Source organism: Bubalus kerabau, chromosome 1 (assembly GCF_029407905.1).
Source record: "Bubalus kerabau isolate K-KA32 ecotype Philippines breed swamp buffalo chromosome 1, PCC_UOA_SB_1v2, whole genome shotgun sequence".
Classification (NCBI taxonomy): domain Eukaryota; kingdom Metazoa; phylum Chordata; class Mammalia; order Artiodactyla; family Bovidae; genus Bubalus; species Bubalus kerabau.
In genome coordinates, this window is record NC_073624.1 from 116,047,521 (window position 1) to 116,073,067 (window position 25,547).

At 36.8% G+C, this 25,547-nt stretch overlaps 1 protein-coding gene and 1 long non-coding RNA gene across 8 annotated transcripts in view; one reads left to right on the top strand and one right to left on the bottom strand.

The window, feature by feature from the left end:
- The window catches only part of ZDHHC17 (zinc finger DHHC-type palmitoyltransferase 17), a 99,479-nt gene that overhangs the window by 30,604 nt on the left and 43,328 nt on the right, over positions 1-25,547 (bottom strand). For 3 of the 7 annotated variants that reach the window (XM_055587316.1, XM_055587305.1, XM_055587335.1), the window contains exons 4-9: positions 17,597-17,674; positions 16,829-16,973; positions 11,713-11,777; positions 10,903-11,065; positions 4,009-4,134; positions 2,875-2,961 (exon numbers count right to left, since the gene is read on the bottom strand). In XM_055587316.1, coding sequence (XP_055443291.1) covers positions 2,875-2,961; positions 4,009-4,134; positions 10,903-11,065; positions 11,713-11,777; positions 16,829-16,973; positions 17,597-17,674 — 664 coding nt within the window. The remainder of the gene's footprint in view (positions 1-2,874; positions 2,962-4,008; positions 4,135-10,902; positions 11,066-11,712; positions 11,778-16,828; positions 16,974-17,596; positions 17,675-25,547) is intronic. The other 4 variants (XM_055587361.1, XM_055587353.1, XM_055587325.1 and 1 more) reach the window with 2 other exon arrangements.
- Positions 9,593-23,564, top strand: LOC129656722 (uncharacterized). The gene is made up of 4 exons (XR_008716513.1): positions 9,593-9,730; positions 19,140-19,303; positions 21,143-21,304; positions 23,493-23,564. It is a non-coding gene; the product is annotated as an uncharacterized LOC129656722 (long non-coding RNA).

Below are 25,547 nucleotides of genomic sequence, written 5' to 3' on the forward strand. Positions count from 1 at the left end.
ACTGCAGCCCACCAGGCTCCTCCATCCATGGGATTTTCCAGGCAAGAGTACTGGGTGGGTTGCCATTGCCTTCTCCGATCTGTTAGGATATAAATCTATAATTTACTGTTTTGTTTTCTATTTGTTCTGTTTTTGTTTCCGTTTTCTTTTTCCTACTTGTGAGTTACTGAAAAACTTTTCATAATCTATAAAAGCTTTTCAGAATTTGTATCTCTTTGAATAGCTTTTTTAGTGGTTACTCTAAGTACAATATAAATATAACTTATCACCGTATACTGGTGTCATCATTTCACCAATCTAAGTGAAGTGTGGCATTACCTCCGTTATTATTCCTCTGTCTTCACCTGTTTACAATATAAGTTGTCTCAAATCAGTTCTCTACATGCATTTAGATCCACGGTAAACAATACTGTGATGTTTGTTTCAACTGTCAAACATAGTCTGGAAGATGCAGAATAAGGAAAGTCTTCTGTATTTACCTGTAATTTTGCTTACTTGATATTATGTTCCAAGAGCCTTTCTTTTATCACTTCCCATCTGTCTAAAGAACGTCCCTTAGCCACTTTCAGGGCAGGACTGAGGTCTACAAATTCTGACTTTTCTTTTATCTAAAAATGTGTTCTTCTCCTTCACTCCTGAAACATATTTTCACTGGACACAGGATTCTGAATTGATAGTTCTTTCCATCCAGCATTTGGAAAATGCAGCAGCTGCTCCTGCCTCTACAGCATCTGAATAGAAATCCACTGTTACTATTGGTTTTATCCCTACTGCTAAGGGGTGTTTAAGATTTTTATTTCTTGGTCTTTACTTTCCAGAAGTTTCACTATGATACATTTGGTTTGGATTTTATTGAGTTTACTCTGTTCAGGGTTTGTTCTACTTGTTAACCTACAAGTCTGTCTTTTGCCAAATTTGGGGACTTTTTGGCCATTATATCTTTGAGCATGTTTTCAGCCCCACCCTCTTTTCTTCTGGAACTCCAATCATATCAGTGTCAGATATACAATAAACACAGGCCCCTAAGGTTCTCTTTAGTTTGTTTTCATCAGTTTATTTCCTTTTGTTGTCTTCAAGGTCATTGATTCTTCTCTCTTCTCTTCTGCTGTTGAACTCATCCACTGACTTTTAAAAAAATTTTTGGTTCTTATTTACAGTCTATTTCTATATCTCTATTTCTTCACTAAGCCTCTATTTTTCACTTGTTTCAAGTATGTTCCTAAGTATTCACCGAAGGCTTTTTATGATGATTGTTTTAAAATCTTTTGTCACATAATTCTAACATCTTCTATATTACATTGGCATCTAATGATTCTCTTTTCATTCAGTCAGATCTTCTTGATTCTTGTTTTGATGAGCAACTTCTGTTTGAAACCTAGATGTTTGGGGTATTATGAGACACTGGGTCGTATTTAAGCCTTTCGTGTGGACTCCTCTGATGCAGGCAGGGGGACACCTTCTCATTACTGGCAGGTGAGGTGAAGTCCAGGATGCCAAGCGGGCCTTCGCTGACACTGAGGAGGGGTTTCCTCAGTATTGATGGGCAGAGGTGGGGCTCCCAAGTCCCCAGTCCCCCTCCACGGGTGCCCTCCCTGGCTGGGAGTGCCTCATTCCTGTTTCCTACGTGATCACCACTAACACAGCAGGGGATGGGACCTCACTGACAGCTAGTGGGGACGAAAATCCCGGCTCTCTACTCGACCTTCCCTGACACCACCCCAGGAGAGAAGCTGGGGCCCATCATTATAGTGTGGTAAGGTTGGAAAGCTGGGTCTTTGTTGGTATGAGTCAGGGTGGGTCCACAGCCTTTTCTGTTGTTTCTGGCTGTAGCAGAAATTTATTTTCTAAAAATTTCTACCTTGCCAAATACACTGTCTCTTTTGTGGTTTCTGGCTTAAGGGCAAGCTTTTGGGGGAGCTGTTTTTGTCTGTACCCATTCATGATTCTGGGTTGTTGGCTTTGTCAGTTCCTCTTCTGGAAAATATGAAGCAAAAAAAGAAAAAGGAGGGAACTTACCACCACGTTATTGTTTGGATCCTTAGCTCCCTAACTCTCTGCCTTCTTCTCTCCATCCTCAGTCTTCCTATATTTGTTTTGTACATAATATCCAGGTTTTTTAATTGTACTTGGAATGAAGGAATAGGGAAAACTACATCTACTCCATCTTCCCAGATTTTCACATAATTAATAAAAAACATTAGAAATACTTATGAGATTTTCACTGCTAACAGAAGGGATCCTGGGTTTTTAAATGTTGAGAAACACTAATTGAGAGATTTCCTTATAACTCATCAAGATTCCTTTCATATCTGTCTACTATCAGTGTCCAAAAATATTTTTTTTCCTTTTGGGCTGACTTATTTTTAGTAAAAAGCTATTGAGTCTTGGGCGTTTTCTTGTTTAGTTTTAAATACAGAACATACTTCACAGACTAGCAAATCAAGTCATGTTCATAATTTAAATTTTTCTAATGTGAGATGGAAAGAGAATAGTCTATACAAATGCAAATATTTAATTTCACAAAGCCCCAGTTAATGAAATCATAAATTTTTATCTAGTGATTGCTTTAGATTACTAATATTTTTAAAGCTATTAATGCAAAAAGCTAAAACAAAAAAACCAGGAATATACAACTTCTGAACTGATCACAATACACAAATGTTAATAAAATTGTGCAGAACTTTTTAATGCAGCTCTCTTCTTAAAAGAAACTGTATTCAAACACATAGTTCATTACTGCTATAATAAATAATTTTATAAACATCTAAAACTTCACTAAGCAAATGAAAGCATAAAGATAATGAGATGTTCCAGAGTAACAAAAGACATTTTTATTAGTGGCCTAGTTATTATGAGAAATTAGCCATTTTTTACCTTGTTGAGCAAAACTGCTCTAAATCTTGGAGGACAGAGCAACATCAAAGTATTGGCCAAAAAGTTTGTTGTGGTTTTTCCATAACACTGTATGGAAAAACCAGAAGAAACTTTTGAGCCCACTCAATAAATAATTAACTATTTTAATATCATACCTAAATAGTAAAATGAAAAGATGATACGACATGCAAAATCTGCTCCTTGGCCTCAAATATGGGGCTGAAAATGGCCAAGTTTATAAACGACAAATCTAATTCTTCTGATGTCTAAGTAATGAACCAATGGACTTTTCAGCTCATTAGGACATTAAGGAAGTCTAAATCCTACATATCAATGAGGCATGCTTTCAAATCTGTTTCCCTTTACCCCAAACTTATTTTGTTTTGGTAACAGATAGATCAGTGTTAACTTTATATAAAAGTATTACCATTAGAACCGCCTGAATAAGACATATATGATACCCAAGGCTTAATGTCATTCAAATTGTGATTATTGACAAGTTAGCAAATATCTCATCATTTATTTAGATATACCAAAAAAACTATCAGTCAGCTAATTTTTCTTTTAAGGAAATAAATTTTTAAGGAATACAGATCCTTCTTTTGGGGAAAATGTTGTTAGTTTTGAAATCATACAATTAGGCAACTAAGGCAAAAATCAAACAGCTTAAAACTGAAGATTTTATGGAAGATTTAAAATGAGCTTTCAATAGAGAACTGAATAGTAAGTTTCTCTCTCTCAATGAAAGTTACAACATATTACAAAAGAATGGAAAGCTTAAACTAACTATAGAGATGTAAGTAGTTTCAAAATATATAAGGACTAAGATTTTTCACAATTTATTATTATACTAACAAATACACTTAAAAGGAAAAGTTTTATTATCTCTCTATAAAAACAAAGGCCAGCTGAATTAAAGTTTATGTTAGTACTGAAAAGGCATCTAAACAATTTCACATGCACCCATCCTTCTTAAACCTCGCTGTCTACCTTTATTTAGCTGGGTGAAATAATATTTTAAAAACTACACACTGGCCAATGCCAAAACTAAAGCCTATACACATGCTAAGAAAATATGCTTATGAATTTTACTTAAAAAGACTATCTGTTGAAAATCTTCAGTCATGGATTTACCTTATCGGCTTTCAGCTTTCTAAGGAAAGATGGATTGTCATATCCCTTTGCTTGCCGTGCCTCTTGCAAATGGTTGATCATCCACACATTTTTTCTCTGCTTTGCCAAATCAAGTGCTGATTCGCCCTGATGATATAAGCAGAAGAAATTCACATTAAAAAAAAAGAAAACAAAGAAAAAGTAGAATATTTTAGTTACTAGCTAAAATTAAAGCACTTCCACAAAGATAAATGGACAGCACTATTAATTCATTAACATTGTTTTTACATCTAGCAAAGTCAATTACTAAAGACTCTAAATGGTATATTACTTATGCTTTTCCATTTAAGGTACAGTCAGAAAATATATTTACACATCCTATTCTATAGACTATTTCTTGCTTGCATTTTAACTTATTTTAGAGAGTAATCAAAAAGTAGGTATTTTAGCACCTGCTGGATCAGAGGCTATCACTAAGTTTATGCAGTTATTCTAAATTCTTTAAGGGTTTCATTAGTAATAGTTATTGCTACAAACCATCCTGCTATAATACCAAACTGCCAGAAATCTGTTTAATTTTAGTGATGAAAGAAGTCTAAAGAAGAGAAGAGAGAAGAAAAAGAGAAAACTTCCACTTCTACTACTATTATATTGGTATTCTTGATCATGTTAAATTCATTCACCCATCCAGAAACTTCCAAAGAGAACTAGGGCAGTAACAAAAAAGTTAAACTCGTGTTAGAGACTTGCAGCTCCCTTTAAAATTGCAAGAAAAAGAATGCCAGGAAGTATAAATGACCAAAACTAAAACGTTTTAAAGGAAGTAAGAAATAAGAAATGAGTGTCCCCAATTCTAAATTTATGCTTCTTTATGCCTTTATTAATTAAAAATCATATTTCTCCTTTTGGTAGTTATATACCTACATTTTTATTCTATTTCATAGTCTCCACATTTATCTACTTCCTTAAAAAGAAAAAATAATTTTGTTTGCCAAAATTTCAAGAATTAAGGATGAATATTCAAAATTGCTTTAAAAATGGGAAAAAAATACTGAAATTTTATTTTTAAAAACTGGATGAAAATAAAGACATAAGGAGGCCTGGGTGCCTTACTTAAGAGGGTAATTATTAATCAAATATGGAATATAGTTTATTCAATTTTAAAAAAACACTGAAAAACAAAAAACCAAACAACAAAATAAACACACCACTACCACCAAGAGCAACAGCAATAACAACACAACAATAAAAACAAAAAGCCTAACCAATCCTTTAATAAAAAGATCAATAGTATTTAATAAGAAATGGGCTAACTTAGGTGAATCTTCCACAAATAGGGATATTTACTTTAAAATGTCTCCTTACCTATTCCAAAATTCTATCACCTAGGTTGTCAGAACCAGCTAATTAATCCAAACTGAAAGATTACCTGAATAAAAGCAATCCCTTGGGTAACAACTCCCAGAGAATATCCTGCAGTTGCCTCGGTCCAGCTGAGCACCCCTTCCACTAGAGGGCCATGTGACACCTAAGGATTGCCTAGATAAAAAGATGGAGGGAGCTTTAAGAAATCTTTCAACTACTCCTCTAGTCATCTGACTACTTTTGTACAGTTCTTTTATTCAGCTGGCAAAATAAACAAGCAATTAATTTAAAAAATTCTACTAAAACCAAAGTTCCAAGTCAAGTCTATATTTGAACACTCCATGTATTAGCCAAAATAGCAAGTGATAATAACAAGAGCAGTAACAAGAATCATGGAGTATTAGAGTATGTAACTAACTAGTAATAAAAGATATTCTTCAGGGGGTTTGGTGAGATAAACACTATGGAAGGTGGAAGATCACTTTTTGCCTAAGTGAGGTTGAATTTCATTATTAAAACTAAGGAAAGTTCTTCTTTGGAGACCATCAAGGTCGGGTACCTAAGAGGTAATGAAAACTATTTTCTGAAAATAGTTTCTTAGCTCTTTTCAAGAAACCATACAAAAGTCTTTCAACACAATTAACAAAGCTCAGGAATTTTACATTTTGCACAAGCTAAAAATTATGTCCTTTGATAATTTTAGAAAGAAAAAATTATAAATATATAGGCAGCACTCAAGATTAATTGCCCTCCCCAAACTCAATTCATCTGAATTTATCAACAAAAAACATGTGTAAGGAGGTGAAATATATTTTTAAATCCACAAATGAGATGCTACCATGAAAAGGGATTACTGCATAGGTCATTTTTCTTAAGTATGCCAAATCACTCTCTCCCACTATTGTTACTACCTCAGAAGATTTATTCTTTGTAACCATTAATTAGGGACATGGTTTTTAAACTCTTTTAAGGCATGTCTGATGAAAGTCTGGCAACTTCCTCGCCAGAAAAATGCTGATATTTTATTCATTAACAATTTTAGAGCTCATGGACCTACCCCTTAACCAAAATCCACTGGTGGGCCCCAGATTAAGAACCTCTAATTGAGGGTATATGGTCATTCCTAATCCTTCTAAGGATAAAATTAGTCATTTTAAAGTTACCTATCATTTAATAATATCTCCAAAATAAGTTATTATTTTGATAAAAGAATCATTTGTTTATATATTAAAAGAACTGAAACACTCAAATAACTAATTTACAAGGATATAAAGACAGATTCCTAAGAAACTTATGCTTAATTTTATTTAGGAAATAGCTATTTTAGAAGAAATAGAGTCAATCAATAGTTAAATACTATAACATAAAGTATAATTTTTCATATTCTTTGAAGAATGTAACTTTTATTAGCTATTAAAGCCATATCCAGATTTACAGGCTCCATCTTGGTACAATTCATGTTTATCAACCAGACTTTCTCAAGGCTTAAAATGAAAAAAGGAAAAATAAACAGCTATAAATCAACTTAATCTGTCAAATTCCAGGACAAACAATCTAGGTTGGTTTTTTTTTATTTAACGAATTTTTCACATAGCTATGTGACATTCCACATAGCTAAAAGGTACCATGTCAAATTATATATGACTAAAGCAGAACCAAGTCCTATTGCCCCAAAAAAGCTTATTTCCTTCCATTTTCACAATTTCAACATGTATCACAGGACACTCAGTTATTCAAACCAAAACTGAATCATTGATGTTTTTTCTTTCACCTTCACTTTTAATCTACATTTTCTTTTCTGCTCTAAATTATCATTTCCAAAACCATTCATTTTTCTCCATCACTTCAATCTCAGGCAAAAGTAACATTATCACTTGCCTGATTTATTACAAGAACCAAACTGATATTAATACATCCCCTTTCATTTTCTTAGTTCTTAAATATATTCTCCAAATAACAAAGTAATCTTTAAGAAATATTTTAAACACAAAGATTACATAACAATTCTACAAAAATCTTTCCAACTACTTCTCATGACTGCGAATACAGTTAAAGTACTTTATCATGGCCTGGTACCTATCTCTCTCAGCCACTCTTGCTTGGTCAAAGCTGGCATTTCTATACCTCTAACATGACCAGCTTATTCCTGGCCTTGGGCCTCACACTTATAGGTTCCTCTACATGAAACGTACTTTCTCATATATCTAGCTGATCCCTGTCTCAGAGGCATTCACAAATCACTCTCACCTGATACAGCCTCCTTAGCCCTCATCATGACCACGTTTGCCTCTGTGCGTGTGTTTGTTAATTTACTTATCGTCTATTTCCTTAATACAGTGTAATTTTCTGAGAGAATAGGGACTTTGTCTATCTTAAGCACTGACTGCCCAGCATTGAACAAACATTTGTTGGATGAATGAATGCTCTCCACTAGAAGGTGACTAGACTTCAGCATATTAGGAATGCCAGATTCCAGTAGAAAAGGTATTTGATACTTATTTCACCCTTTTAATCACATTAAAATTACAGTTTTAAACAAAAATCTACTTTTTCACCAGTGTGGTTAAAAAGATTGCTTTTACTCTGAAAGTATAAATGCTCCCTGAGCAACTGAAGCAACTCCTTAGATTTTATTTCCTTTAAAAACAGTGTCACTTCAAATAAGTCAGAAGAATACAAATACCTTATGATACCACTTACATGTGGAATCTAAAAACAAAACATCAACAAAACGCAAGCTCATAGATACAGAGAACAGACTGCTGAGTGCCGGAGGTAGACAGTGTGGGAAGTTGGGGAGATTAGCGAAGGGAGTCAAAGGTATAAACTGCCAGTTCTAAAAAAAAAAGAAGTCACGAGGATATAATGCATGACACTATAGTTAATAATTGTTGTTGTTATTTAGCTGCTAATTCAGGTCTAACTCTTTTGAAGCTGCATGGAATGCAGCTTGCCAGGCGTCTCTGTCCGTGGGATTTTCCAGGCAAGAATTCTGGAGGGGGTTGCCATTTCCTCCTCCAGAGGGATCTTCCCAACCCAGGGATGGGAAGTCACATCTCCTGCATTGGCAGGCAGGTTGTTTACAACTGAGCCACTAGCGAAGCCCACAGTTAACAATGCTCTAGTGCATATTCAGAAATCGCTAAGAGTAAATATCTTGAGGGTTTGCATCATCTGCGTGCTAAGTCACTTTAGTTGTGTCCGACTCTTTGCAACCCTTTGGACTGTAGCAAACCAGGCTCCTCTGTCCATGGGATTCTCTAGGCAAGAATATTGGAGTGGGTTGCCAAGCCCTCCCTCACCGCCAAGGGCTCTTCTTGACCCAGGGATCAAGCCTGTGTCTCTAGGTACACTGCACTGACAGGCAGGTTCTTTACCACTATGCCCATCTGGGAAGCCCAAATCTCGAGGGGTTTACATCACAGGAAAAAAGAAATTTGTAGCTGTGATGGTGATAGATGTTTACTGGACATGTTAGTCATTTTGCAAGGTGTACAAATGTCAAATCATTATGTTCTACACCTGGGAGTTGTATGAAAGTGAAAGCGTTAGTCACTCAGTCATGTCTGACTCTTTGTGACCCCATGGATGGTAGCCCACCAGTCTCCTGCACTGGCGGTCAGATTCTTAATCACTGAGCTGCCTGGGAAGCCAAAAGCTTAGCAGAAGTTTATACAATGGTTAATTTTGAGTACAAGATGAAAAGACATTGAACTTACAAACCACATCTCAAATACTAAAATTTCATGACCGAAGAGAAGTTATCTAAACTTTTATACACTAAGAAAAGATCATTTTAAATGCTATGAAAATACTACTAGTTTCAAATCACAAAACTGGGCCGCCACTTTGTCATAATTCTTTGGTACTACTGTAATTCCAACATGTCTGTATCATTCTTGGCAAAGTCTTGGACATACACTATTTGCCCTAGTGAAACTGGTTAAAATATAACACTAAATACTGGAAATCTTGAGGAATGGCTATCCAGTAGCTAAGAGAAGAAAAATAACACTCTAAAGCAATTCAGATCATAAAATATAAGGTCATCTCGTTAATTTTTTCTCATAGGGATACTGGTTAGGTTTAGTCAAACTCCTCCTTTCTTTTTCTTCAGGCCTTGGGATCAGCCTAATTTACTGATTATGATGTTACGAACTTTTCAGAACTTCCTACTTTAAAATGTTTGGAAAAGCAAAAATTTCTCTCTCTGATTTCAGAAGTGGCAGACAGGTATGCCAGCACAGTCGTGAAAACCAGCCTGGGGTGAAGCTCAAGACAAGAATCTTCATTCGGTCAACAAAACTTAGAAGAGTGCTCATCACACGTCAGACATGAGGATAAGTTGACTGTCCTCTTTCCATAAATTTACCAGCAGGTAAGTAGACCATTCTGATCACTTTGGGTAGAGACAAAAAGACTTGAAATTGAAAAAAGGTAAAAGAAAATACATGCTTTTCTCAATTTCTTAGCGTTTCCAATAAGATATTTGATATTAACTTTTAAATAAGTACTTTCAGTTAGAGACTCATTTCTAAAAATTGGTTGTAATCATAAATAAATTAGTCTAAGCTATTTTATTTTAGTAGTTTAATCTTCTCAGAGTAATCAAACAGAGAAAGAACTGTTCACTGCTACATAAAAAGATGCCCTGATCCAGCAGGAGATAACCAACTTTTTGATTGCCATTTTAGATTATTATGCAATTCAAATTCCTTTCATATTTAAATAGCATATATTCCTCAGAAATTTAAGAGGCATGGCTAAGAAAATACTATGGCTTATAGTCAAAATTAAACAACATTTGTTAATGAGTACAAAGTTATTTAAGGCACATTATTAAAAGATGTTTAAAATTTTAAAGTCATTTCACATAAAAAGTCTGTTGCTAAAAGACAAGCTTTAACACTGAGAATGGTTAACCAAAATTTAAGATTATCAATAGATTGTCTTGTACGTATTCATAAAAATGTCTATAAATTTCTAAAATGCTCAGAGTGTAAATGTTAACATTTTGTATACTTTTTGGGTTCATTTTTCTTGGATTACTCCAGCATTTAGGGGAGAGAAATTCTCCTATAAATATCATAAAGGTGATTATCAAATTTAAAGCTCTTGACCTTTATAAAAATAAGACAATTAATGACCAAGTCAAGAAATTACTGAAAGTTATTATGCATACTTGGGATAAAAACCTGTGATTCTCTGCATGATATTATTTATTTAGGTTGTGTGGTGCCACATGTGGGATCTTAGTGCAATAATCTTCTTAAAGAAACCAGAAAACTATCTATTCAGGTATAAAGAGATAAAAGTCAGTAAGAATTCACTAATGAAAAGGTCACCAAAATATGAAAAATACTTCAATACTAAAAGATGAAAATAAATAAATTAGTTTTTCAAAACAAATTCTTGTATGGAAGCAAAGGGTTGAGGGTAAGTAAGTTTCTTCCACCTCTGACAGTCTATTAAAAAACCTAAGTTCTACTGAAGAATTCCAATGTTGGTAATCACGTTTCACAAAACACAGTCAATAAAGGCTATTTTTACCTTGATATTCTGGGCATCAACATTAGCTCCAGCTTCCAGAAGAAGACTAATGACTGTGGTGTTCCCTGCTAGTACTGCCCAGTGCAGAGCAGTGTTTTTGTGATACTTGTCACCAAGGTTAACTGAAACATTGAATGTTAAAAGCAATCTAGTTGGATCCACACTGAAAAGGAAAAAAAAACACAACAACAACAACAACCCTAATTTCAATTATAGAAATCATTACAGACACTAAACTGACTGTGGTTATATTCCATCTTAAAACACTTCTATTCTAACCTATTTTGACAACTTTATAATGAGTAATGAAACATTTTTAACATGAAGAATTAAGTATGTTCTACATCACAGAACGTAAACTAGTCCCAAGAGACAGCACACTTGGTCCTGATGTTTATAGTCTACATCCTGGAGTTAATGTCATTAATATTTAAATACTTGAACAATTAAAATTTTAAATTTAAATCTAGATTGTTCCAAAAATGATTTAAGGCAACTTATTAATGTTAAACTTGCCAATATGCAAGTCATATAAAAAATGTTATACTTTTAATAAGAAGGAAGCATCTTCCATTCTTGGAAACTGCTTAAGACTACCTTAAGGATACTACAATTACCAACATAAAGGTAAACAAAAAGACTCAGAATATCCAAAAAGACAATCTGTGTTATATACTATGTATTCATTATAAGAATTGTAAGAATTTTAAATATTATTAAGTATAACATTAATTGCTTTTTCTCATCACTTGTTTTACATTTTATCATGCTGAAAATGATCTGAATAAGTATTTTATAATGGTTACATACCTATGTGTTCTATAAGCTGCCCACATTAAAGGTGTCATCCCATTCTGATCCATCATATCTACATCCTGATAGAGTAAAAAGTCAGACAGTAAAAATTTCTAAGTCCCTACCAAATGTACTTAGAAAAACATAATTTACACATCACAAAAGAAGCCAACATGATAACACCAGCCAATCAAGGTTGATTTATGAAACTTTTTCTTTCTTAACTTTAAAATAAAACTATTCAATATTTATTATTATTAAATATTCAAATTAATATGGATATAAATATCTATATGTTACTTATTTATAAATATAAACATATACTTAATTAACTTCTATTTATAGTTTTCTCTTTTAAGATGCTTCACTCAGCCTTTTACAGATCTTGACCTATTCTTGGTCTTTCACCCACAATGGATAGATTAAATAAATGACTTATGTCTCTGAAAAACTTATTTATATTAATTCATGATACGAGGGAATAATAAAACCCTGTTTATTTCTAGCCATTTTAAAACAAAGAATAAATTCAATAAATTTTAAAAGAGTCAAATGTTCTGAATCTACTAAAATTTATTGAATTTGTTCTGTTTTAAAATGCTTTTTATCACTATGTCAATATGCATAAATATTTTTAGAATTAACTAACTCTACAAAGTCTGTGGTGAAAAAGCAAGGTAATAAAGCAATCCTCTGTCTTACTGCCTACTATTTTCATTTTTTAAAAACTCATTATTTATTGTGCTTTTTACTCCCACATACTTAAAATAAAAAAACTGAATTGGTACTTTTTGATTTTTCAGGCTTAGGCATTATCCTTAATATCCATGTTTTACATAACCTCAATATGTAAAATGGCATATTCTCTCTTTCTTCTCACTGCCCCATCACAGACATGCACCTTTCCTATTCCTTCCTCTGAAGAGATAATAATTCAGGTTCTATAAATATTTGATACTTATATTATTATAAATATATATGAATACTATTCCCAACAAAGTTATGTAGAAACCATGATTACTTTTCCTCTCCTACCCAGCTTTTTGCTTTCCTTGGTACTCTTTTTCTCCCTTTTGCTTCGTTCTTTTTTTTTTTCTTTTTAGCAAATTAGAATTAAAACTACAACCTACTCAACCCAAACTCTTCTCAAGTTATCTAAATCTTCTTTCAAGACATGCTAATGTATCAGGGATTCTATTCATTTCACTTCCCTAAAATTCTTTCTATTGACCCACTCCAGCAATCAATTTGGCTTGATTTTGCTATGTACCTGAGGCATCTGTCTCATTAACTAGAACAGGACTTCTTTAAAGATCAAAGTTGTTTTAAAGTCATCTTTGCATCTACTTTTCTGGGCATGGAGATTAATCAAAAACCATCTGTTAAAGGAAAGACAAGTTTACCTATCTACTCTTCTAAGCTTGGGAAAGGCATGGGCGTTAGAACAAGACAGACATGATTTTGAATTCCTAGCTCCACCACTTAATAACTGTAAAATTGGCAAAATTACTTTAATTCTCTGAACCTCAGCTTCCCCATCCCCAAATGTGAATACAAATAATGGCTTCATAAAATCCCTGTGATGATTTAATGGAATGATGCGTGTAAGGCAACTTAATTCTATAGCCTGGAACATAACAGACATTCAATAAAAATTGTTTCCTCTTCGTCCCATCCCCATCTCCCATTCCTGGACTTCATCAAACCCGCAGCTGTTATCCAACATATGTTATCTAATCTACCACCCAGCGGAGAGAGCACAGTTACAGTAAGTGCACCATGAAACCCTTCACAACTCTATGTACCATTCTCTGTAAGCCACTCTTACTGATGGGAGTATGTCTCAAATGTCCAAATATATTGAGGTAAAGAGAAAAAAAGCTGAGAACCACTATCTTGACAAGTGATAACGTATCCTCCTTGGACATCACTAGTTTTAGTCTGTCTCATGAAAACTATAGTTAAATGTTGTGCCTTATCACTACAAATCCATTTCTAAATTTATTCTAGGTGTTTTTGGGAATATCTCATGTAACCTCACTCAATATTTACATTATACATGGGTTTTTTTTTTTCCAATAAAAATCTTAAAAAAAAAACTTCTCTGAAGAAATGACAAACTCCCTTGTTTCTTACGTGAGAGTCTAGTACTGTCACTTACTTTACTTCCTTCACTGCCCTGGGTTCAAGAAAGCTCAGCTAAATTTGATGTCCAATTAAAACAAACATGTAAATTCTTATGTTTAAGTATCATCTTAGTCGTAAGTCTCTGCATTATCGTTTTTAAAAAGTGATAGTATTAAAAATGTTAATAAATAAAAAATGTAAAACTATGCCACAGCTCTAGAGTACTAAAAGAAAAATGAAAATCAACCTTTTCTCTCTTTGGGTCAGGATTTAAAACTTGGTACTTCTTTTCCAAGTTCAGCCTGGACGTATGAGTATTCTCTATTAGGAAGAATTAACAAGCCCAGATCAAAAGGTTATGGGAATTCCATGATCAACAGGGCTCCATTACTTAGCATTTTCCCCTGAAAATCATTCAAAAGAATTGGTAGTGAGCACTGAATATATTTAACAGTATAACTAACATGAAACAATTGTGATGAATAGAATGACAAACTGAATGGAAATGTTATATGTTCTAAGAATGTAAATTTGGCACAATTAATAAAAGATGGGGGGTGGGGGTGGGAAAAGGCTGAAAAGAAAGTATAATGAGTGTCTACCCTGCAATAGCTATGAGTCAAAGAATATTATTTAGAGCTGAAAAGTCAAGTAACAGAAATGAAAGTTATATTTATCAGAACAAAGTTAACATTAAGAAAAACAGTATCGCTGACTAATGACAAAATAAGATGGAGAAGAATAAGAAGGAATTAGAAATACAATAATTTTATTACTGCTTATAATTGGGAACTAATCAGAACTAATCAAAATTGAGCAAACATCTGATTAAAGTGAGAGGGAAAAGGAGAGCGAACTGTGTGACTGAGAAAAGAAATACAAGGCACAAAGGCCTTATAACAAAACTCATCAAAGCTGTTCAGGAACTGCAAGACAGGTGTGGTAAAAGCAGTGCATGAGGAGAGACGACAAAAGATGGGATCACAGGCTTCCAGGGCTGACCACGCGTACTTCAACAGGCCAGAGAAGGACTTTGAAACCCATTTAAAGTATAATGGAATGCGCATTAGAGCGGTGTTCTTTCTCTAATATTTTAGCATATACATTGACAAATTCTGGAAAAATATATAGTAAACCATTAGAGGAAGAGATCTCGATGGGGGTGACGAAGCAAAGGAAGGTGAGATTTCATTCTCTAAGCCATACTTTTCTATTATGTTTGAATACTTTACAGTAAGTATGTTACTCTTGTAAGCAGGAAAAAAAAATTACTCATGAAAAAGAAAACGAATTATCTGTCAGACATTCATTAACATCATCATGTATTTACTGCACAAAAGGCACTGTGACAAAAAACTCTACCCTTTAAGAATTTTATAGCCTTCATACTATGCCAGAGTTAAAATGATTACAACTCAAAAATCAACAGATTAACAAAAAGAGTCAAAACTTTACTCCACTATTCCTACCCACTTAAAAATTGGAAGGAAAAAGGTGAACATGTATTGTAAACTTATGTCTGTAATAGAGAAATGGCATGTGCACAATGGCATGTGCAACAGCGCCATCTACTGCTTTTATCCCCAGTCTAGAAGGAACTGTAAGGACAAAGGTGATCCCTCCTGGTAGCTGGTCTCCAAAGGCAGCTTCCAATAAACCTCCTCTTCAGGTGTGCAAACCTCTGTGTTCCCACAATGAACATAGGTTGGCCCTGTTACTTGGTTTAATTGACAGAATGGAGCAGAAATGTTGTCATGCTGGTTCAAAACCTTTAAAAAGTCAGACAGCTTCTGCTTTTGCTCTCTGGGGAACTCTGTACCACCAAGTTTCCCTGTTAGAGAGAGTGCATGGAGGGGTATTGTGCAGAAGGAGAAATTCTGGGACTGCATGGAGAGAAAGAGAGAGGCCTAGCTGTCTGGAATCCCAAGTGAGCCCAGCCTTCTGGCCATTCCTATCAAGATACAAGGTATGCAAGTGAGCCATTCTCCAGCTCAGCGGAGCCCCTATGTATGTCCCCCCGCCATCATCACAAGAAGAACCACCCAGCCAAGCCCAGTTAACCCAGAGAACTGTGAAATACAATGGTGGGTGCTGTTCTAAAACCATCAGATTTAGGGGGTAGTCTTTAACACAGCAACAGATGATAAAACTCCTCCTTTCAACAATTAACCAGCCTCAGCCTCCTTTTCTTAACAACAGTGTACAACACACAATCATTACTGACTGGCACTGTCAACAGCAAATACCTCAGAGGAGTCATAAAATAAATACTATTCAAATCCTGAATCTAATGTTTTGCATTAAAATAACAAATATATTTTAACAACACTGAATTAAAATCATTTATCTTACTCTTATGATAAGATCCTTAGCTATAAAACTAATGTTTAAGTACAACTAAAAAAAAAAATCTCATGAAAGAAAAATTAAGTGATATAACTTTTAACAAAATACATTTGCTATTAGAAAATCATGGTACACATAAACTGATAATATTTAAAATGATTACAGTCACTACATATTCAGGAGTAACTAGAAAGAACCACTTAAATCAAGAGAATTCTTCGGACGTGTAAGCAGCAGTATTTTATACATCAGAAACAGAAAATGAGTGAGGAACGTATCCCCCTTGAGAGAGACTTAATATAGAAAACAACCAGTAATATGTTCAGAACAGTTTAAATGAATTCAGATAATATATTCAAAGGGTGTAATTAAGGGGGAAAAATAGACAACCTAAATTGTCTCCCTTACTTTCTGGAATTCATGTCTATCACTACTGGAAATAAAAAACCCAACTTAACAAATCATTACCTGGATCATAACTGTTTTTTGTATTTTTATGTTAACTACAATAAACAGCTCATTTATTTACTCTCTTCATTCATCAGAAAGTACTATTTTAACATCACTAGACTGTTACACTTCTTAACACCAATGATCTTAGGTATTCAAACCATGAAGAAAGTTTGATTAAAATCTACCCCACTGTGACTTTTTTTACCTGTCCTTTTGCTATGAGATAAGCAACAATTGAGGTATGTCCAAACTGAGCAGCCAAATGAATACAGCTACATCCTTCTCCGTCAATTAACGAAGGGTCTGCACCATATTTCATCAGTTGCACAACCATAGATAGATGGCCTTGTCTAAAACATAAAAGAATAAACACTTAAATATATAAAGCTATTTCAAACAAGAAAACTCTGGAAAGATCTTAAAAAAAAATAGGGTAATGGTAGAAAAGATTAGAAAAACCTTATTTTATGTTATTTTAAAACAAATATGTCAAGACACATTTAGGATTTTATGTTCTTAAGTCTTAACTGGTGTAAAAGTCTCTGAAAATTTATACTGATAACTTCTTTAAATATTTAAAGTTTTTTAGTTTATTTTTTAGTTTAAAACTACTTCAACTTCTTTAAATAGTTACTATATTCTATTAATCCTATTCCAATATGACCCTAATTGTCCCATGAACTAGACACTTCTTTGACTGTAAACATATATAAACTGCAAAAGTATGCCAAAGTTTAACCCCATCTTAAAATTAACTGGATTAATATCAGCATGGTTAATTCCTAAAGGACACTTTGGACAATAAACCACTTTCAATATAAGTAGCCCTGGACAGCAATAAATGAGTACATCATTGATACTAACTATCAGCATAACAAGTTCTCCCATTCATTTCAGCATATCATTCTTTTAAAAACTTGCTTAGTTATAGACTGCTAAAAGAGGGAAAAAAAATCCAGAAGTAAATTTAAACCTTGTGGCCCAGTGCAATGGAGTTGAATTTAGGTCTCCTCCAAGTTGATCCACAATAGCACCTTTCGAAATATAGTATCTATAAGACAAAATTTTAAATAATTAAGACAATTTCCATGTTTAATTTTAAGAAATTATGCAAAAAATAAAGAAATAATTCTTTATTTTAGATCTCATGCTAGTTTATGCCTCTGACAATAAACAGTCTTCTGTGAGTTTTTAAAATATATTAGGAGAATTTTATATGCAACATATCTGTCTTGTTTGTTCCAGAAGTAAAAGGAAAACAGTGATTTTTAATTATAAAAAAGAAGAGCAAAGCCAAACTACCATCATATAAAAAAGAAAGCAGTCTGAGAGCCACAAGATTTGGATCCTGGTAGGATCAGGCAGAATTCTGGGAAGCAGAACAGCTGTAGAGCAGGCCGGACACTTAACCTACCACGAGCAAAAGCTCCGTTTTACCTTCCTCACAAGACTGCTGTGGGTTAAATCAAACAGTGTACGTGAAGGAGCTTTCTAAACTGTGAAGTGTAACACAGAGGTTTTTCATGATGCCTTATTTGTGATGCTTTTAAAGTTATGTTGCTTTAAAAAGAAAGAGCAACCTCATTGCTTACTAAATTAAATGTCATAACATCTTGATATTCTCTGAAAAGAACAGGACCTAGTTGTTTATATAACGCTTGCTTTCAAACTGATTAATGCAATGAATCTTGAATACAAATGATTTCAAGGCATTTGATGGCAAGTATTTGACATATGTATATTACTGAAGTTCTTTAAGCTGTTCTGAGCAATTACTGCTCTAGGCCACTAATGCATTCACTCTTAATGCTCATAGTTCTACACATTTAATACATTCATACTTATGAGCTTGGTTCAGAAATATTCTTCTTTGTATACTTAAGTTGATGCTTTTAAGGCATTATGCAATGATGTGCCCAATTCCACTCTATCATATAGAATAACTTGAAGTAACTTAAAAGTATTTCCAGACTAACATATTTTCAGTCCAAAATATCAGACAGTCTGAACACAAATATTCGAATACTCCTAAACTTTCTGGAGATATTCAGCAGACTGTAATGCAATAATTAAAACGGTTTTTTGTGCCCCAAAAGAAGTGCAGCACTGCCAAAGAGCTGCTTTACAGGAAATACTTTCTTAAAAATTCCAACTAGAGAGGTTTTTAAAAGTAATTTTATTGCCTTCTCCATAGTTAATATAGCTGTATCCCTGACAGGTATTTTTACTCACATTTCAAATTCATGCTAGGACTATGGCAAAGAGTCATTTCCAAAGTTCTAGAGTACAACTTTTTTCACAAGGATAGGGGAACTTTTTTTCTGCATGCTAATAACTTCTATCATCTTTTTCATTGTGTAAACTTCGGGAAGAAAAACACCATATTTTTATAATATGTTATTCTTTGTAGCTTGAAGATCTTTGTTCAAAGCTCCAAAATTCTGAAATCTTATAATTCTTACTGTTAAACCTAAGCCTCCTTGCAATACTATAAGAAGCTTATTATGTACCTGCAGGTACTAATGATCCCTAGGTACGAGAAGAGAGTATCAGTGAATAAGAGACAGCAACAGATATCTGAAAGAGGAAAATCAAAGAGCTAAAACCCAAATGTCTTCAGAAACACCAATGAGAAGCAAGCCAGAATGTTTTAAACCCTAGAAAGGTTAATGGATTAAAGGTAAGAGTTACAACAAAAGGAAGAGGTAAGAAGCTGGACTGTAAACAGAAACAGTGGTTCAAAGTCAATATAAGTTGCTGAAAAATTATTGTTTTCCAACTTATATTCTCACTGAAAGTAATTATTTATTTAGCATCACCACAGGCATTTTGCAGAGAAGGCAATGGCACTTCACTTCAGTGCTCTAGCCTGGAGAATCCACTGGACAGAGGAGCCTGGTGGGCTGCAGTCCATGGGGTCGCACAGAGTCAGACACGACTGAAGCGACTTAGCAGCAGCAGCAGGCATTTTGGGCTTTCCTGGTGGCTCAGACAATAAAGAATCTGTCTGCAATGCAAAAGACCCAGATCTGACCCCTAGGTCAGGAAAATCCCCTGGAGGAGGAAATGGCAACCCACTCCAGTATTCTTGTCTAGAGAATTCCATGGACAGAGGAGCCTGGCAGGATACAGTCCACAGAGCTGCAAAGAGTGGGACACGACTGAGCAACTAACATAGACACACACAGGCATTTTAGTGACATGGAAGCAATCAAGCAGCCAACAAGACCGTACTAGTTTTCTTCGTGCGATGTATTCTTAAAATGTGACTACTTAAATTTTCAATAATATTACAGTGATAACTGAAACTCTTATTAAAATTAGACTGATTCTAGTGTCCTTAAACTTCTCATGCTCCTGCTGATTTTAACATTCAACCATTCAGTATTTGCCAAAAGGTGTATTCAGTGCATCTTTACCAGAGAAGTTTAGGGACTCAAGGAATTACATCACAGAAACACAGGAGACACTGAAAATGTAGCAATGAAAGTTTACGTGCTGAAGGGACATTTGGGAGGTTCCTGTTGTGAACTCTATAAGTTCCACAACTTCTAATCACTTTTGTTATGTCTCTCCTAAGTATGAATGGTAAAATATGATCAGGTAACTGAAGAAAACTTCAAATATGGAAGGAGACCAAAATAACAGAAGCTCCAAATAAATAATATACAGAGAAGAAAACCTTAAAAAAGAGACTGAGGCTGGGAAAGACTGAAGGCAGGAAGAGAAGGGGATGACAGAGGACAAAATGATTGGATGGCATCACTGACTGGACGGACATGAATCTGTGCAAGCTCCAGGAGATGGTGAAGAATAGGGAAGCGTGCTGTGCTGCAGTCCATGGGGTTGCAAAGAGCTGGACATGACTGAGCGACCGAGCAACAAATAATTAATATCCTCCAAAAAATAAAATATAATACTCATGACGTAAGAACAAAACATTTTTTTAAAGTGGGGTGAGAGGTAGAGATCAACAAAGAATGCTCCAAATTGAAAACACAATAGATAAAATTAGAAATTCAAAAGAAGGATGAGAAGATAAACTAAAAAATCTCCCCAAAGTACAACAGCTATAAAAGGACCATATCAATGTACAACGATGTAAACTTTCACAAAGTGGAGGATAAAGAATAACAACATACATGTTGCCACAGAAGAGTAAGCCACACACACAGTGTGTTCTCAGTATTTATAATGTAAACTGCATGCTTTTTAACAAAGCCCCATGCTCACTAGTAACACCTTGACTTGAAATCAAACTGAAATCAGAGACTGCAAGCATTACCATCTCTTGTTAATGAAGAATCTTGAGGTAACAGGAGACTGCTAAAGCCAAAAACCTGCATTAAACCTTTCTAGTTTATTCTATCAGGATAAAGTTTAAGGAACAGTTCAACGACTTCCACTTGAAAACATTAGAAATATGAGAAATCCAGGTTAGGTGAAGGTCTCCTCCATTCCAAATTATACTTACTTTAATCTTATCATCATGAAAGTGACCCAACTACTTTGCTTGCAGTGTTTCTTTAACACGTCCTGACGGAACATAAGACACTTCTCCATAGGTCTCTGGTGCTCCCCTATGCTTGCTGGGTATATGAGAAGACTGCAAGGTCCTAACCACTCTTCACATAAGACGCTTCTCAGAGCTGTGCGCGCATCAAGCAACCTTGAGGATGAGGTAATGTCTCCCTCTGGAACAAAGAGCAACCCTGCTTCCTCCATACTATGAAAGCAATGACAAGAGGAGGGAGTGGAGCAGACCCGAGACCGTGCGGCAAGCAGAGCAGCGGCAGGATCCACGGGCCAGCACCTACCAGCCAGCAGCCCAACCCTGGTGCACATGCCCTGGCTGCCGAGCGGTCACCCCCGCAGGCACCACCCGGTGCTCCTATACCGTGACCAGGTGGGGCCTGCGGCCACACTGGGGCACGCCTAGCCAGGCTTGGGGGCACTGATCAAGTGGGCGCAGCCGAGGAGCCACGGACTGCAGCCTGGTGCGGACACTCATGCATAGATGCTGCACTGGGGAGGGGGACTGGGTAGACAGCTGGACCGTTCACGTGGGCCACCGGGAGCCCCCCGCCAGGCGCAGAGCCCGACATCCTGCAGAAGTACCCAAACAACAGGATCCTCTCCCAGTACACACTGTACGGCTTCATATCCAAGTACTTATTTGAACAATTCAGAAGAACACCAACTTTTATTTCTTATATTTCCCGTACGGCTGATTACTGATATGCTCGGGAGTCTGGTGAGGAGCGGTCTCTCCCTGTTCTTCCGCATCACTCTCACAGCCATCTCAGGTGAGCTTTACAGACAGAGAAGAGGAAGGTTCTACAGAATCTGTTACCGCATATCACCTTTCATCCAAACCAGAGTCACCTGGCTTGTTTCAGCCAGTTCATGGGAAATTTGGCTCACTTCTAGAAGGTCACTTTTGTAACTGCTTTAGATTGATTCTCGAGTTAAGAGACTGTTGTTCTTTGTTCAGTCACTAAGTTGTATCTGAGTCTTGGCCATGCCACAGACTTCAGGGCACCAGGCTTCCCTGTCCTTCACTATCTCTCAGAGTTAAAATAAGAGAGATTGTACAATTTGGTGCCAGTTTGGTGCCCTGAGAGTTTGAGGAGGAACCTATTGTTCTCACACTGAATCACATGGAGATGGCACCTAAGTCGCTTCACCTGCTGTGTCCCCAGCTGCCCTAACTGCTAGGACCTGCTCCCGCAGGGGCCCTGAGACGTGACCCCATAGCACAGCCCACTGACTCCTGACCTGCTCAGTGTGGATCCTGACGTTCTTTGCAATCCTGATGAATGTAGAAGCCAGTGACTAACGGGAGGAGCAGTTCATCTTTTATTTCCACAGTCCGTTCACTGATGTTTAGTACTTAACCATCAGCTCTATTCAGTTCCAGAAAATTCCCATCATCTTGAAAGAAACCCGTGAGCATCTCTCTCTATCCTCCTCCCCATCCCCAGCCCCTGGCAGTCACCAGTCCACTTTCAGTTCTTTTATTTGCTTATTCTGGATTTTTATTAACAGAATCGTACACTAATGAGCTTTCGTGTTTGGCTTATTTCACTGAGCACGTTCTCAAGGTTTATCCACATCGCAGCATGTGCCAGTGCTTTACTCACAGATGAATAATATTCCATCATGTGGACAGACCACACATTTTGTTTATCCGCCATTCACTGATTAACATTTACCGTGCTTCTACTTTTTGGCTATTATGGAGAACACTGTTATGAACATTTGCTTAAAAACTTTGTGCGGACATAGCTTTTCAGTTTTCCTGCATACATATAAAGTAAAATAATTGCTCTAAAGTTCTTTTTTTCCTGACTGCCCCCTTTACATTCTCATCAGCCATGTTTGAGATTCCAGTTTTTTACATTCCTGCTGAGGCTGACGGTCCATCTTCTTCATTATACTCATCCTAGTGGGTGTGAAGTGGTACCCACCATGGTTTTAGTTTTACATTTCCTTGGTAACTAATGATGCCAAGTAACTTTTCCTGAGTTTACTGACCTTTTGTAAATTTTCTTTTGAGAAATACCTTCAAAATCATTGGCCCATTTTTAAATGGGGTTGTCTCTTATCCATGAGTTGCGAAAATTCTGTGTGTGTTCCAGACACAAGTCCCTTATCTGCTGCAAATATTTGAACACAATGATATTTGCATTTGAAATTGTTTCCAAAAGGGAGCATCTAAATTCTTGGTAGTCACATTGTTGCTGACAAAGCCATGCTTTCTGTGTTAGTCTCTAAATTAAAAATAAAAACACTAGGGGAAAAAAGGGGGGATAAGAGAGAAGATGGTGGAGGAGCAGGTGGACATGGGAGTGCATCTCTTTCCACAGGTGCACCAGGAAAACATCTTCAGATGCACAAGATCTCACAGAATACCAGTTGCGAGTAGACAGGAGTCCCTGCCCACTGGAAAGGAACAGACAGATTCCTTTCACACACATTCAGTAAGATGAAGGAAGGAAGAGAAAAAGAGGAGAGTAAGCAGGACTGGACCTCCATCCAAGGGTTGGGGAACTGAAACAGGGGGCAGACCCCCACATCAGACCAACTGTTTCAGACAGAAGGGAGGTATTTGAGGCTGATGGGAGAGTGCAGCAGCTGGTCTGTGACATTGAATGGAGTAAGAACCACACAGACAATCCTTGCCACAGCCCTGCATACCCCAGACACGGATGCAAGTCTCCTGGAATGGGTGGCAGCTGAAACTGAAGTGTGCGGACTGGAGAGCAATCCTAGGGTGAGGTCTGCTGTGGACTGCACTGAGACAGCTGGAGGGGGCATAATGGAGATCACGGTGGGGAATACCTTTGGAGGAAAGCCAGGCAGCCGTGGAGGCAAGGCAATACTGCTGAGTCATGCGCAGGGTGTGGGGCCAAAATTGTAGCCTCTCTTTTCCTACACGCCTGTGCTGGCAGCTGACCAGTGTGAAAGACCCCAGAGAGGGTGGACCTTTGAGTGCCTGATCTGCGGAGCAAACAAAAGGATCCCAGCCAGGGGGTGGGGTCTTTTGAGCGCCAGCTGTGCCAAGCATCAGAGAAGGACCCCAGCCATGGGGCGTCTTTTGAGTGCCAGCTGTGTCAAGCAACAGAGAAGGACAAGCCAGTGAAACTCTTTGAACAACAGCTGCCAGAAGCTACAAAAAAAGATTAATAGGGCCTTCCTGGTGACTCAGATGGTAAAGAATCTGCCCGCAGTGCAGGAGACCTGGGTTCAGTCTCTGGGCTGGGATGATCCCCTAGAGAAGGGCATGGCAATCCACTCCAGTATTCTTGCCTGGAGAATTCCATGGACAGAGGAGCGTGGCGGGCTACAGTCCACGGGGGTCACGAAGAGTCAGACACGACTGAGTCACTAACACCACGACCACCACCAGAAAGCGCCACAGCTCCTGTGCCTGAGGACACCAGTGTCCCTGCCTACTTGGCACTGCCAGGGTTCCCACAATCCAAGCAGCTGCACCAGCTCCACACTCAATCCTCACAGGGGCAGAGCTGCCAGAGGCTAGAAAAATCCCTAACAGTGCCGTATCTCCCGTGCCCATGGCCGCCAGCTCCCCTGCATGCCTGGCGCTGCAATCCAAACAGCTGCACCACCTCCACACCGGTCCTCTCTGAGGCAGACCCAAGTCCCAAAGGGCAGTCTCAGGAGCAAACGCCTGTGGATGACCACACGCAGAAGTGAGCTAAAGGCACAACTGAACTGCAGACGCAGTGTAGCTAAGGAAGAGTAACAAAAACATTTCCACCAGCTGTACAAGCTGCAGATTAAATCCACACGATCAACAAGGCAGACTCTGCATCTATGGAACATATAAAAGGATAATGAGAGTTCCCACAAAAGAAAACAACCTAGCTCTGGCAGCTGTGGACACTGGAGGCAAAACACACAGGAGTAGGGCCAAATGAGAGTCTGAGCTGTCCCCACAGCAGGCACAGCGACCAGCCTAGTTTTGGAAAGCAACCTAAGGAGGAGGAGGTGGACTGTGGGACTTACAGCAAGGGAAAGAACGCTGACAGCTGAGATGTGAGAGAAAACACTATCATTCTTATATTTTGATGCGTTCTGAAGTTGGTTCTGGATTTTTCTTCTCTGTTGCTATGACTGTTGATTTATTATTAAATCTCTTTAAGCTTTTGAGAACTTTTTTATTTTAATCATACTTTTATTTCCTTTATATGTTTCTACCTATACTATGCCTCGGATCATGAACCTATTGCCAAATTCAGACGTAATTGAAGAAAGTAGGGAAAACCACTAGACCTAAAGTATGACCTAAAGTAGACTTCAAGTATGACCTAAATCAAATCCCTTACGATGATACACTGGAAGGAACAAATAGATTCAAGGGATTAGATCTGATAGACAGACTGCCTGATGAACTATGG